General features: G+C 48.3%; 1 protein-coding gene across 4 annotated transcripts in view; it reads left to right on the top strand.

Annotated features, from left to right (window-relative positions):
• The window catches only part of TANGO6 (transport and golgi organization 6 homolog), a 45,162-nt gene that overhangs the window by 10,951 nt on the left and 19,007 nt on the right, over positions 1-15,204 (top strand). For 2 of the 4 annotated variants that reach the window (XM_079988156.1, XM_079988155.1), the window contains exons 8-14: positions 454-566; positions 2,301-2,477; positions 5,484-5,610; positions 7,897-8,091; positions 9,822-9,959; positions 10,855-11,367; positions 12,381-12,438. In XM_079988156.1, the coding sequence (XP_079844282.1) occupies positions 454-566; positions 2,301-2,477; positions 5,484-5,610; positions 7,897-8,091; positions 9,822-9,959; positions 10,855-11,367; positions 12,381-12,438 (1,321 nt within the window). Of the gene's footprint in view, positions 1-453; positions 567-2,300; positions 2,478-5,483; positions 5,611-7,896; positions 8,092-9,821; positions 9,960-10,854; positions 11,370-12,380; positions 12,439-15,204 lie in introns of all 4 variants that reach the window. The other 2 variants (XM_079988158.1, XM_079988157.1) reach the window with 2 other exon arrangements.

The raw sequence follows: 15,204 nt of genomic DNA, 5'->3' as shown, positions 1-15,204 counted from the left end.
CAGGGCTTCCACGGCTTCTGATTAGCTGCAGGCACTTCCTGCAGCCAATCAGAAGCCGCGATTTGGTTTTTGAATGTTTTGGAAGTCAAACAGACTTCCGGAACTGATTCCATTCGACTTCCAAGGTACGGCTCTAGATAAATACATCAGAATTCTGAGCAAAGAAATGAGCTTTCAGTTATGGAAATCTGCATAGGTCCTAGCTTGTCCAGGTTTATCACACCTCTGCTAGCTCTCATTGCCCATGCACTTCCAAGCCCATTTCTATATCTATAACATTTATGTTCATTTCTCAAGGGTTATTGCAGAGAGCAGTGCCTCTCAAGGTGATGGCAATTTTTGTGCCCAGCCCTGTTCTATGTTTCTGTGAGTCATAGTCCACAGGCAAAGCAGGCATGTGCTTCCTGTCTCTCTCCATCCACTCATTCCATGGTGCTTCCTCTCTTGTCTCAGGTGTACGTGGTTGGCAATGAACCCACAGCTTTCCTATTGGACTCCTTGCAGCCTGTGCTAGGAACCATCTTCTCCCTCTGGTGTTTTACGAAGCAGAACGTGTCTTTCTTACGGTAAGGTGTGTGGCTCAGAGGAAGGGCTCTGCAGTCAAAGACCATCTGATTTAAAAAAAAATTCTCCCACTGCATCTTGGGAGAAACATCCCTCTTATGGGGGCAGTTTCAAGGACATGAAAGACAGGCAAATGACTCTCTCTTACTGCTGCTACTGTGACTTCGTCACTTATAAAGTAGCACTATATGTGTTGGCAGCTAAGAAGATCAGGAGAAAAGAACTAGATAAAATAGTGGTCAATTGCAAAGTTGATTCGGACATTTACGGTAAGCTGGCACATTCTACCTGAGAACTCCTTGATAGTCTATCGTATGCAACAATATACAGTGGTGCCCCGCAAGACGAACGCCTCGCAAGATGGAAAACCCGCTAGACGAAAGGGTTTTCCGTTTTGGAGGTGCTTCGCAAAACAAATTTCCTATGGGCTTGCTTCGCAAGACGAAAATGTCTTGCGAGTTTTCCCGACTTTTTTTTCCTTCCCCCCCCCTTTTTCTAAGCTGATAAGCCGCTTATCTGCTTATCCGATAAGCCGCTAAAAGCCGCTAAAAGCCGCTAAGTTGCTAATAGCGCTAATCCGCTAAGCCGTCAATGGGCTTGCTTCGCAAGACGAAAAAACCGCTAGACGAAGAGAATTGCGGAACAGATTCTTTTTGTCTTCCGAGGCACCACTGTAATTCTTAGGAGTCGTGATTTATTGTATCTGCAGTGCCTGATGTTTTTGTGGTTATTGTTGCTTTTCTTTTTGTTTCCTTTGTGAATGATGCCATGGCCTTTGGCTAGTGCAATAAAGTTGTTGTTGTTGATGATGATACTGCTGCTGCTGCTGCTGCTTTGTGTGTGTATGTGTGGCTTGCTTTCTATTCACAGACAATGAGGCAGTGTTTTGTGCTGCACAGCAGTACCTGGACACCAGACTTCCTGCTCTAAGGAGTTGATGCTGGCACAAGCTGGGGATGCAGTTAGGCAGATCATATCTGAGGGAGTTGGATACTGCTTCTCATGAGAGAGACGCATCTTCAGGACTTGTCCAGGAAATGGGATTTAAATGTTGGCAGCTGCAGCTTGGAACATGCATGATGAGCCCAGCACTTCTTAATGGTGCAAGGGCAAATGCTTAGGGAGCTCTTGCAAGGGATACAGCAGTGGTGGAGAACCTCCTCCTGCCCAAGGGTTGTGTTCCCTTTGGGGAATCTTCCACAGGCCCGTGGTGGGCATGACCAAAGGCAAAAGTGTGTGGAGCAATGAATGTAAATTTTACTTTTGTACTGTAGGTTAGTTTCTGCACATACTTGCACAATCTTCTCTATCCTCTGTCTTGGCATGCAGGAGGCATTATCAGAATTTAAAGACACATTCCAGCAAGGCAAAAACATGCCTGGCCTATGTGAAATGACCAGTGAGAGGTGACCTAGGGAGAGTATTGAGGGTCAGGTACATAGGCCTGGAGAGCTGCATTCAACCCCCAAGCCTGAGGATTCCTTCTCCTGGGATAAATGGGCCTCGTGTTATGAAAATGTATGGATTAGATGCAGCAGTTTAGAGCAGTGAGGGAAGACTCCTCTGCTCTACCCCATTCTAGCAATGGAGAAGTCCACTGCCTGATTTGGAGCCTCTAGGACACTTCCAGGTTCACCTGCCCTTTCTCTTCAACCCTGCCAGGTTCAGATTGGCACATGCTTGTTCTCCCTTGGACTACTTGGCAGTCACTCATTGCCACATTTCCTTCCTTGTAGCACTCCATGCCAAGAGATCCTGTTATGGTTCTTGGAGAAATGCAAGAGGCAAACTGCACTATCCGTCCTGGAAGGACTTGCAAGGCTTGGAGGAGCCACCCACCTGCTCCATCCACTCTGTCAGTTTCAGGCAGGCAGTGAAGGGGGCGCTGTAGTCACCATCAAAGAGACTATCAGGTGAGAAACTGCATGTGGCTTTCCAGTTGTTCTGGGGTGGTCTTCTCAAAGCAGAGAAGATAGAGCCTTGTGGCTGTCTGATTTCCAGGGTTGCCTGTCCTGTGTCTTCTCTGGAAGTGGACACAGCACCTCAAAATACCTTTCTGGAAATGTGAATCTTTCAGATAAGGTGTTTGTGAAGCTTCAGGCTCGTTGGCACAGGTGGCATGCTGGGGGAAGAGGGCCACAGCTTTTCTTGAGGCTGGGCAGACTTGTGTCACCTGCATTCATGTATAAGTGGTTGCAGACTGTGAAGTGGAGTGAGTGCTTCTGTCTGGCTCTTTGAGCAAGTAACAGGACGTATGGAGGTGTTGCTTCACTTATGTGTCCTTAAGAGCAGTTGTGTGTACAGTATGCGCATGCCAATTTGCAGAAGGGTCGCAAAGGGATAGGGCTAACAGTGGCTACGTTCTCCCTCTGCTTTTAGAGACAGTCTGCTTCTGAATTACCAGTTGCTGGGAATCACAAGTGGCACAAGTGCTGCTGTGCTCAGGTCCTGCTTTTGGGCTTCCCACTGAGGCATTTGGTTGGCCCTGTAAGAACCAGGTATTGGACCAGATGGCCCCCTTTGGCCTAATTCAGTAGCTAAGCTCTTCTGATGTTCTCATTTCTTTGTGAATGAGTGCTGATGTAATGACGAAATGATGAAACAGTGTGAAGCCCCAAGCACTGGGGAGTGATGTGCTGGAAGGAAATGGAAGACTCATCAAAGTGGAAAGAGAAGGGAATCTGGAGCTCTTGTGGGCCTTATCTTGGACTTCCAAAGTTCTCCTTGCCAGAGGCTCATGTAACTGAAATTGAAAACCACAAAGCTGTCAGCTACAGGGGCTGCGGGGAGGGCTGGCTCTGAGGAGTCAGCAAATGAACAGAAGCGAAAGCTCAAATTCTAAGCCCAAGAACCCCCAATGACTGCTGCATGCACGGATGGTAAACACTCCCAGTATGCTAATGGCAGGCTACAGGTAGGGTCGTCATATTTTGGAGAGCAAAAAAGAGGACACATTTGCTAACTTCTACTTTTAACTATGGATCACTATGATGACACTACCCATGAAAAAGAGGGTGTGTCCTGGAAAAAGAGGACATATGGCAACCCTAACAGGAGAGAAGAGGAACCCTGTTTTTGGAGTCTAATTTATCACCTAGGCCATACTGCTACTCAGTGCAGCAGTGCTACTCAGGTGGGTGGCGGGGGAGACATTTACAGAGCTCTATTGCTGCTCTGTGCTGAGAACAGAATGTCAAAGTTGCTCCCTTACCTCACCCCAGCATATGTGACTGAGCTGAAGGAGCCCATTCCGGCTCTCACAGCACCTGAATCAAACCCTTGAGAATCAGAGGGCGAAGGTGCACTCTAGCCTCCCAAGTGTGCAGTGCAAGCTCCCCCTTTTCCCCCTCTTGTTCAGCCAATTTCAATGTCAGATTTTCCCACTCACAAGCCCATGTATGGGCACTGTGTTTTATAACCTGGGATTATTTTTGTTTTGTCTTTCTGCAACCATTCCTGTGTTACCTGGTGGTTTCCTGTCTCGCTGAAGGTGCTAATTAACTTCATAATGTTATGGTGGTGGTGTTTTCACCAATTACTGGTGTAATGAATGGAAACTTCACTTTGCGCATAATTGTCACAGACTGGACTTTTTATATTTCTTAGCCATTTGGTGTCCAGTTCACATTTGTCCTCCCCACTCCTGACACCCCTACCTGCCAACTGAAGATAGCTATTCATACATCTCCAGTCCATGAACACTTGTGCCTTATTTGCTAGCCTTTTAAAGTGCTACAAGCCTCTGCTGATTTAGTGTGTTGCCAAAGAGTTGCCTCTGCCTTCTCTTGAATGTTGGGCTTGCAGTGTGAGTTGACTTGCAGAGTTGAACCTCCACTCTTGCTTTCCACGAGTTTGCCATTCATGTGTGTAAAATACTTCACCTAAATCACCTCATTGTGATCCTAACAGCAACCGGGTAAAGCAGGCTAGTGTGATTATCCCCTGTTGCAGATGTGGGACTGAGACAGAGAGAGAAAGAGAGTGGTGTATGGCAGAGGCAAGATTCAGATGAGGAATTTCCTTATCTCTTAGCCTAGCCTTCCCTAACCTGGTGCCCTCCGGATGTTTTGGACTGTAACTCTCATCAGCCCCAACATCATATGGCCATATTGGCTGAGCTGAGGCTGATGGGAGCTATAGTCTAATACATCTGGAAGGCCAAGGCTGGTGAAGTTTTTATTAGCCATTCTGCCATGCTTTGTTCTTTTATTTTTCAAAACATGAGTGGTATCCTTCCATTTTAAAAACTCCCAGGGTGGCCAATACCACCAAAAACAAAAAACACCTGGCAGCAAAACCCAATGTTCATATATTTAGCCCTACAAACTTATCTGAGGAAACTTGGGCCTCTTGTGCTAGTCAAAGCACAAAACCTAATCCTGTTAACCAAGGTAGCAGGGAGTGTGGGGAGTGGAAAACCTCTCCCAGCTCACATTGCATGCTGTTAGAGCATTGCTGCAGAGTATTGCTGTCAACAGGCCTGTGATCTTCCTGCACACAGTGAGGGAGAGCAGGCATGCTTTTGGGTGGCTACCCTCTCAAATCAACTTTCTAGGCAGACTGCTGGACTCTTGGCTTTGCAGTGTGAAACATTACCCCAGGATATGGTACCCTTCACATGTTGTTGGACTGCAACTCCTGCCATGGCCGTCCTGGCTGGGGCTGATGGGAGTTGTAGTCCAAAACATCAGGAGGACACCAGGTTGGGGAAGGCTGCTGTAGAGCTGTTCAAGTGCTTCTTAAGATTGTTGATGAGCAACACAGCTGCCTGCTCTTGGTGGCTCAAAAGATCCTCCCTTTGTTAAGGAGCTGGCCTGAGGTCACTTGCAGAAGGATGGAAGTGGAATGTAAGATGCTCAGAGTTGCTGCCAGGAAAGCTGTGACTCTCCTTTGTGAAACTTTTGCCTCTTGTTTCACAGCGATGAAGATGAGGCTCTCTACCAGAAGGTGTCCTCTGAGCAATGGCAGCTGGAGCAGCTTGTGGAGCTGCTCTCTCGCTGCCAGAGCAGTGGCTTAGCCGGAGACTTCTTCCTCTGTTGCCTAAAGGTAGGGGGCCCTCTGGCATCTGGGCTGCTTCATCTTGGCAATTGCTTCTGGCTGTTTAATGATGTATCTGCAGGAGGTGCAGGAGTCTTTCTTCCAGGTTAAAAATATATATCAGGTAACCACAGGTGATGGGAAAGATCCTTCTCTGCTTGAACATAGGAAGCTTCCTTATACTCAGTCAGACTACTGGCCCATCTAGCTCAGTAGTGGCTACACCCTGGGATGCCTTGAATGATGGTCAAGGGTGCTGCAGGCAACAGTGGCCTCTGTGCCTCTTTCCTTCCCTCCCTCCTCTGATGTCCTCTCACATCTCTGGCTCCCAAAGGCTTGCACGGCTGCTTGTTGCAGCAGCCCTGGCTATAAGCTCCCCAGGCGAATAATGCCTCTGGGGCTGGCCAGGGGGTGCTTCCCTGGCCCCTGTGTGGGTAATATGAGGAGGCACCTCTCCTTGGGGCACAGGGGACTGCTCAGAGACCAGGGGTGGCAGCCCAGAAGCCTCCCAAGGAGAAGGGAGAAGAGAGAAGGTTGAGGGAACACTCCACAATGGAGGGTGTTCGAAAAGTAGTGAGGGCTGCCAGTTCTACAGGCAAGAGGTGACATAACTGGGCTCCTGAGCCCCACAGGGGTGCCACAGAAAGAATGTAGATGGTCAGGGGAGCTGTGGACCCAAAAAGGTTGAAAACATCTGGGCTACACTAATGGACAGCAGTTCTCCAGGGTTTCAAGCAGGAAGTTTCTCCCAGTTCTACCTGGAGATGCCAGGGACTGAGCCTGGAACCTTCTGCATTAAAGCAGATGCTCCACCACTGAGCTACTATTAACCCTTTCTGTGGTTTTAAGGGACACCCCCCACCCTTAGGCAGGCAACATTGGAGAAGAAACTAAGAACTTTGCAAAAAAGAAAACAACCCCTTTAACTTAAAGTGGGTTCCTCAACTCCTCCTCAAGTCTCTGTTTAACTAATGCAGAGTGATTGTTCTCCCTCTGCAACACCAACCCTTCAAAGGTACTTTCAGGGATGCAAGAGGCAAAATGATGCAACTAGACAGTCAGGCATCAGCTCTGTGAGAGGCAGTCTTGGGTGAGTGATGAGTCAGTGATGGAGATGCAAAGCATGTGAGGTTTGGCCTGTTTGTTGAAAGTTGTGAACTTCCTTTATTGTGCAGTTCTTTTGAAATGCAAAAAAGCAAGGAATGGCTCTAGTCATTTTGTGTGGGGCATATAGTTGGGGAGAAAGATGCTCTGGAAATTCGCTGGAGCCCCTTTTGAGTGAAAGCAGCTGATTAAAGTATGTGCATACTCCTGACAGTGAAGTTTTGCTGGTACAAATATTGCAGTGTTACAGATGGATGCTAATGGCAGGGTTTTTTGTGTCTGCCTCCTGCACAGCGGATGTCAATGTGGGAAAGGGTTAACTGCTGTTCCTTCTGGGGCTGTTTTGACAACAGGAGAATCTTTGAAGTGTAATTGTGGGTTTCACAGCTATGGATATAATCCCTCTCCAGGGGGGAGGGGGCTTCCTGTTTGTGGGTGGGTGTCCATCCAGCCCTCCTCTACTTGTTCTCTGTGTTTACTATTCAACAATATTTACTTAATAATTCATAGTATGCCCCACTGCTCTATAAATAGCATGTAAAAATGGAGGTAAATAGCTTAGAATCATCCCTAAAGCTGCTGCCTCAGCTGCTGTCTGTGTCCTAGACCTGTTCCTGCCTCTGCAAGGCACAAGGAAGGGCTGTGGCTCAATGGTAGAGCACCTGCTTTGCATGCAGAAGGTCTTAGGCTCATTTCCTGGCATCTCCAGGTAGGGCTAGAAAAGACCGCAGTCTGCAACTGGAGAAACAATGTCAGTAAGTGTAGACAATACTGAGCTAGATGGTCTGACTCAGTATAAGGTTCCTAAGGCCTTTTCTGCAATATTTTTCAATGAACTGTGATGTGTCTGTGGGGATGAAGCAAGGGATTTGTTGGTTAGCTTTTTGCCACAGATGAAGAATCCCAACCATGCATGCTGCTGTCATTTTCATATGTACATGTATATGTGCCTCAGAAATTTCTTCCCAAAGCAACTTGTCTACCTAAGAAAAAGCAGAAAGTTGTCTTCATAGAACAAATTAAGCCTCTGCTTCCTTGTAGATCTCATCCTTTCCCATTGACCAGCAATGTGCTGGCCAAAGTGCACTAACATGCCAAAGCAATATATATGTTCCTTTTCCTATGTGCATTCCTCTGATTAAATGCCTGGGGTTTTTTTCTTCTTCCATTCTGCCCCCCTCCCTCTGACAGGAGCTGACACGCATGGCTGGACAGGGTGCTTACAAAATGGAGTCTGCCCCACTCTCCTCCTGCAACAGCCCTCTGGACCTGGAGCAGTGCTGCAGCCCTGGCCTTGAGCAGCAAGAGAGGCAGCTGCAGGTGCTGCAGTTGGTTGGCAAGATGTGCGAGAGGATCTCCGATGCGCTGTTCACAGACATCTCACAGGTTCGTTGAGGCTGTGGTCTCCCGAGCTGCAATCGGACAAGAAGTCTACGATTGGGAGGGGAGTTTGCTGAAGGTGGTGACTTCAGGGCCAGCAGAGGTTTTTTTTTGAGACCCCAGGCTGAGCGATTCTTGGGAGCAGCCTGGGTGGTCACAGCGGAAGCAGACTCCCCTCCCCCTTCCTTAGGTGCCGCACCAGTTTCACTAGGCTAGGTGGCCAGCAGAAAGGGGTGGGGGAAGGGCTGTGTTAATTTCAAGCCTTGGAAAGCTGAGGAGGTTGCTCAAAATGCCTGGTTGTCAGATTTGGTAGTGGCAGGTGGGGTGGGGGAAAGCAAAACTGTCAAGTGAGAGAAGCTGCTTTGAGTGCAAAGTTTTCTTCTGAGACCTAGAAAGAACAAAAGTATCCAATAGTCTTCCACAAAAACAGACTTGTTGAGTGCACAAAACCTAATCTTCCTCCCTCCCTTTGTCTTTTACTTGGATAATTAGGCAGTTTGTTGAAAAGACAAGTATGTCAAGGAAACCCAAAGGAGTTTGTTTTCCCCAGGAGGCGGCTGGTTAATGGATTTAGTTATTAAACTCCCCTCCGCCACCTCCCTCTTTGCCTGCCCTCCAGATACACCTGGTACCAGACACACCTGGCAGGGAGAATTTGCTTGGGCCTGGGCTTAAAATTGCCTGTTCTGAGATCAGAAAAAGAGATGGGTGCAATGCCCAAAGGGAACCAATACTGACAGTAATTTGCCATGCTGCCGCCCTAAGAAAGAGAGGGGAGATCTCTTGGCTCCCTGCGGGTTTTATTTTATTTAAGGTAGAGAAATTCAAGGGGACCTTGACTTCCCTGCCAGAGGGCTGCCTAGGTTCATGTTCAGAGGTGCATACAGTGATGGACAACCATGGCCCTCGCACCCTGCTTGAAGACTTCCCAGAAGCATCTGGGTAGCTGCTGGGAAGGGACATAGCTCAATGGAAGAAGAACCTGGTTTTGATCCCCAATGTTTCCAGATAGGGATGAGAATGTACCCAGTCTGGAATCCTGGAGAGCCCCTGGCAGTCTGTGTAGACAGTACTGGGCTAAATGGATCATTGGTCTGACTTGGCATAAAGCAGCTTCCTAGATTATTGATCTAGCAGCACCAACCAGCATGACCAATGGTCACAGATGATGGAGGAGGGGGGTTGTAGTCCAACAACATTTGGAGGGTCACAAGTTCCCCATCCCTGACAATAAGCCCTTGTGAGTTGCATTCTGCTACATGGCTGTTTGCATGTCTAGAGAGTCCTACACTGCTGCACTTTAAACCCACTCTCTGGGGTTCCAAGTCATTACTACACATAGTTTCAAAACGCACAGATGGGCAATACCTTTATTAAGATAGACCCAAACTGCTGGTACTGTTTCCATAGTCAAGGGGCAAATCCAGGCTGATATCAGCAGAAGGAGAATTTCTGGTCCTTGGCAAGGATGGGAGCTGTTGATATTGCAGTTTCTTGCAGAAACCCAGTGGCCTGTGAAGTGGCCTGAGGTTGTCAGTGATGGAGTGTAGCTGAAATGCCCCCAGAATCCTCTGAGTAATAACCTCAGGATAAGAGTCCTTAATTTTGATTGTATAAACAAGCTTCTGGTTACACTCTGGAGAGTTTGTTGAGATAGATGTACAGTGTGTCTTTGAGGTCTTGGCAGTCTTTCAGCCGAATGACATGATAATCTCCCTTTGCTTCTCTCTCTCTAGGTTGTGGAATTTGTGGCAACAACTCTGCAGCGGGCTTGTGCAAGTCTCACTTGCAGCTCAGGGGGTAGCACTGTGGAAGCCCAGACACTGAGCATGGCTATGGGACTGGTGGCTGCCATACTAGGAGGGGCAGTGCAGGTGAGACTGTGGGGCAGTCGGGGGGATCAGGGCTGGTTCGCTCTTGTGCCCCTGCTCTCATCCCTGTGACAGAGAGACCATCGTATGTGTAGCCTAAAGATGGCTGCAATGGAAAGAGCCTAAAGATGGCTAGCTGAGCCAGTGGAGCCAGGCCCTGGGTCCCTCTGTCATAGCCTGATGGAATGGTTGTTGCTAGATGACAGTGGAAATTTTAAAAGTCGCTGCCTGGTGGGTCTGGTCCTAGACATCAATTTATTCTTTCCTCTCCCATAGCCTTTTTTTTCCACACTGGCCCTAGCAAAACTTGCACCACCTCTTGCTGAAGTCGGATGTGGTTTCCAGAAAACCCTTGAGTGATGAAGATGATCTTATTTACATAATTTTCCTCCACTCTGGTTAACACACAAGGCAAATTGCAGAAATCGACGTACTACTATAATAATGCCACATTAAGAAGCTGCTTAAAAATAAGTTGTTGGGGAGGGGCAGATGGTTCTTGGTGTGGTAACAATGCTGGGTGCAGCAGTGGGTTGTCCAGATTTCAAGTGGACAGTTTCCAGCATATGTACTGTGAATTCTGCCCATCCTGTTTTGCTCTTCATCTACTTTGCAATCCACCACCTGAGATGTTCCCCAAGGCCCTTAGCACGAGTCCCAGAAAGCGGCTCCTTTCCCACCCCATCCGCTCTTTGCACCTGTAGGCTTGGGGCATGATCTTATCTCCCCTGCCAGATCCTTCATATACACCCATAACGGTAACCACAGCAAAGGCTTCCTTCCTACAGTTCCTTCCCCTGACACAGCCTCCCTTCAGCCCTGGGGAAAGTTCTCAGGAGAAGCCCTGATTCTGTCTTTCTTTGTGGCTGGACTAACATGCTTGATGATCTCTCTGCAGCTGAAACCGGCCGACTTTGCTTCCCTGAAGGGGCTGGTGCCCCTGCTGGAGGATCTCTCCCACGTTCATCCAGAGCCTGTCATCCAGGAGCTTGCTGCTGACTTGCGTATCACCATCTGCACCCACGGAGCTTTTTCCACGGAGACAGTCAGCTCTGCTGCGCAAAGTACCCTGGGCAAGAGTGATGCAGGAGTGGCACTCAAACCAAGAGCTCTCGTAAGACAAGGCCTCACCAAAAGGCCCCCTAGAGAGACCTCCAAGCCCGAGGCGGCTCTGCCACAGGACCACATGGAGAGCAGCTCGGGCACAGACCCCATTTCCAACCCGCCAAGAGGGCCTCTGGCTGGGGAATCTGTTGCAGAGCCAGGCTGTGGATCTCAGGACCTGCAAGAACTTCTCTTATCAGTTTATGACCCAGACATTCCAGCACGAGCAGCTGCCTTGCGTAGTCTTTCCCGCTTAATAGAGCAGAGGGACTCTGAAGCCCTGAAGATTCAAGAGAAGCTGCTGAAGGTAGACACTCAGAGTACACTGTGTTAGTCCTCTGAGAACACCCACGAGGCTGCAGTGCGTGCGCGCCTTCATTGCTTTCATACTCCCTTTAGTGATGGCCTGTCCAACTAAGGGTGTTCCTGCATGGAAGAACTCACTTTGAAACCCTGGCATATTGCTGGTGGTTTAAGTAAACCTGACCTTTGCCCATCTGCTGCATGCCAGATGTTTTGGACTACAGTTCCCATCAGCCCTAGCAAGCTCAGCTGTTCTGGCTGGGTTTGATGGGAGTTGTAGTCCAAATCTAGAGGGCACTGGGTTGGCAAAAGCTATTGTAACCACTTGTAGATACCTGCATGCCTTTTTTCGCAGGGGGAGGGTAATGTGGAAGTTTAATTTTTAAGTCACTAGCATTTGCCCTACAACAGATAGTAGTCTTCAATGCCCTGAAAAGTAAGGGAGACCCTTCTCCTTTTTGGTGGGGTGTGACCCTCTCTTTTCTTCCTTTGGTACATCATGCCAGGAGTACTTCTAGTTTGAGTTAACACAGGCTGGTATGGCAGGGCATCATTCACATGCTGGCTGAGACACCTCTCTCCCATTGGTTGAGGAAGCCAGTTCTAACCATGGGCATCTGACCCTTCCCTCTGTCAAAACAGTCAAATCCATGATGGGTTCCAAAAACCTCCAGGATTCCTTCTTCCCTGCCTAGTTGTCAATTGCCAGTTAAGCTGACATAGGAAGCCACCTTATACAAGGCAGACCCTTGGTCCATCTCACAGTTTTAGGCTGGGAGTCTCTCCCAGCTATACTTGGAGATGCCACTGGGGATTCAACCTGGGGACACCTTTTGCAAAGCAGATGCTATACCACTGACTGTTTTCAGTTAGCAAAACCTCTGGATTTTTTGGTTTGTGTGTGACATGAGGGATGTAGGAGATACTGTCTTCTGTTGGGAAGGCATCAGCACTGAGGCTATGAAGACTATCCTACTTGAATGCAAGTTAGGTGATTCTTGGACTTTATCCTTCCAGGTTTTTTTGGAAAATTTGGAGCATGAGGATTCCTTTGTTTATCTTTCTGCTATCCAAGGTAAGTAGGCAGAATCTGGCTGTTTGTGTTGAGTTCTGCTGAGAATGAAAATAGAAGCTTTTTGCTGTCTAGCCAGACTAATTATGTAGCGGCCAACACCAAGCTCCTTGTCTGTGGAAAGTTGTGCTGCTTGGACATGAATTTTAAAAAAGGACAGATCGCCTGGCTGGATCAAGCCAAAAGCCCCTCTAGTTTAGGGGCACTAAGATCTCCCACCCTCACTCCTAGGAATGGGAGGTGTTTGAGAGGTTGCTTCTGCCCAGCTTCCACTTTTGCATTTTGTGTGTTGAGATGTGGAGTTTCACAACACTACTCAATTTACTGGAAGAAGAGGAGTGAGGGGCGGCCATTAATAAAATCAAGAAGCCCCACAACCTGATTCCCTCCAGTTTTAGCCCCGTCCACTGCGTTACGTTTTTAAAAATCAGCTAAAGTTGCTGACATAAAAGAAAAGTGTGTATCCTCACACCCCAGACTCTCTAGTAATTCAAATGCTGCTTCACGACTCAGTGGCTCTGCTGAGCAAATGCTGTTTTCCTTATCCCAGGTGAAGGAGGCATTTTTTCTCCAGAAGTGGCTGGGAGACAGTTAAGTGTTTCTCTGGAAAGGTACTAAGCATGAAGATGCTGGGCATGTGAGCACAGTAGAGCGTCAGCTGACATCAGGTACATGGTCTTATGCTGAGTCAGTCCATTGGGTCACCTAGCCAAGGATTGCCTCTACAGTGACTGGCAGCAGCCCTCCAGGGGTTCAGGCAGGGAGTTGTTCCTTTCCAGCCCCACCTGGGAATGTGGGGATTGAACCTGGAACCTTGCACATGCAAAGCAAGTGCCCTACCACAGAGCCACAGCTCTTCCCTGAATTCTTCTTGGTCATCTGAAAACTGGAATTGGCCTGGTCTCATTGCCAGTTATACTGGTCTGTGCAATTTGCTTGGACATCGTCCTTCCGATCAACTCTCACTTCCTCTCCTGTCCATTGGCAGCATCTCTGCTCTCCTCCTTTTGGAAGAAGCCACCACTAATTCCTTGAACAAAGCAATCTCTCACTGGCTTCCTTCTGAAGAATAGCAAGGTGATTTGGTATAAGCCAGACAGATATGCTATGCAAATATTGAGCTGGTAGCCAGTGTCCCTGGATGTCTTCTTAGGAAACGAGCACTGTGGCATCCTGTATTCAACAGAATTGTGTTCCCTGTTACTTCATCCCTTTGTACAGTGTGTCCTGGAGGAGTCGTTCCAAGGTAGCCCCCATACTTGTGTGTTGGCAGTGGTAGCAGGGTGCTGAATGAATGTTGTGTATGTCTCCGGGTCCATAATTAATCAGCTGCTGTGTACAGATAGTGCAGAAGGAAAGAGGAACATTCTAGGCTGAACTCAAGATTGCCACACAAGATTGTCTGAGATGCTGTGGTTTCTTGGAGCAAAAGGAGTCCACCTTTTAGCCTTGGTAGAGTCAAACTGCAGTGGCTCTTCACCCGTTGCCCTGTTAAGGCAGATGGCAACCAGAGAGAGAACTTTCTCAGAACATTTGGCCATTCTGCTGGTCTGAGCCAGGGGCAGTGCAGGGAAGGAGCACACTTGCACCATACCTCCAGTCCTGGTGTAGCCGTGTAATCCTGATGGCTGTGTTTTAACCTCCAGTGTTGAAGGCAGTCTGCCTCTGAATACCAGTTGCGGGGAATCACAAGCAGGGAGAGTTGTTGCAGTCAGGCTGCTTGCTTACGGACTTCATCAAAAGCATCTAGTTGGCTGCTATGAGAACAGGATACCTGACTATATAGGCCTTTAACCTGATCCAAGAGTCAAACTCCTCTTGCAGTCTAGCATAACAGGGGTATGGGATTCCTCTTTCCATGTATTTATGTGTTGTGGGCTTTTTATCTTGTTTTTGAAAACTGTCCTGAAAGCTTCACTGCAGAGTAGCATATATTTTGGGCTAAATGGAGGCTGAAAGAGGCCTCCCACCTCTTTTTCATAGAGACAGAGGCGAGGAAAGTGGGACAGTAATAGTATCCACCACCAGCTTTCTGGGCCGATGGATTTTTTCACTGTTTCTTCTCGGGATTCCTTGGCACCCTCAAAGTGTAAGGAGGCATTTGGGTGCAAGCCAGCTCCCTTTCCTCATTGTGCAGTGCAATTCATAATAATTCAGATTTTTATCCCAGTAACATCCTAAGGGCTCAGGATGAGTAACAAACACTTATTTAAAGTACTGTGGGGTTGGGCAGGAAGACCCATAAATAAGGTGATGGATGGATAAAAAAATCTCCCAGTTGCTTCAGGAGGAGGAAGTCTTCAACCCTTCCAAAGTTCATGCTGCACCTTTTCTGTGCAGTTTGTATAGGGCACCTGGGAAGTCCCAGCAGGAAGCCCCTGGCTCAGACACCTGTCAGGTAGAAGAAGGTGGGAGAGAGGGAATACAGAGGACCTGCTCTTCTGGCTGCAACACCCAAAGAGCTGAAGGGAGAATCTCCTCAGCCTGCCTTTTCCTTCCTGTACTTGTGTTGGCTTGAGCCTGTGAAAGGCTCATGTGTGCCCTGCAGGCGAAAGACATCTTGCCACTCCCACCAGTGACATGGAAAGCATTGATCCTTGCACGTTTAGCAACTTTGCGATGGCTTTGATGAACCCTCCCACTTTGCCAGGGGGACTGAGTCAGAAGCAAAGTGCTAAGCTCAGCTTTGAGAGTCACGTCGGCATTGCCTCAAAAGGGCTGCGATGATGTAGGGGAGAGGCTAAGATGTGGGGCAGCTGTCACATCTTA

The sequence above is a fragment of the Podarcis cretensis genome (assembly GCF_951804945.1).
Source record: "Podarcis cretensis genome assembly, chromosome: 8".
In the NCBI taxonomy this organism is placed as follows: domain Eukaryota; kingdom Metazoa; phylum Chordata; class Lepidosauria; order Squamata; family Lacertidae; genus Podarcis; species Podarcis cretensis.
This window is presented reverse-complemented; position numbering and strand designations above follow the sequence as displayed.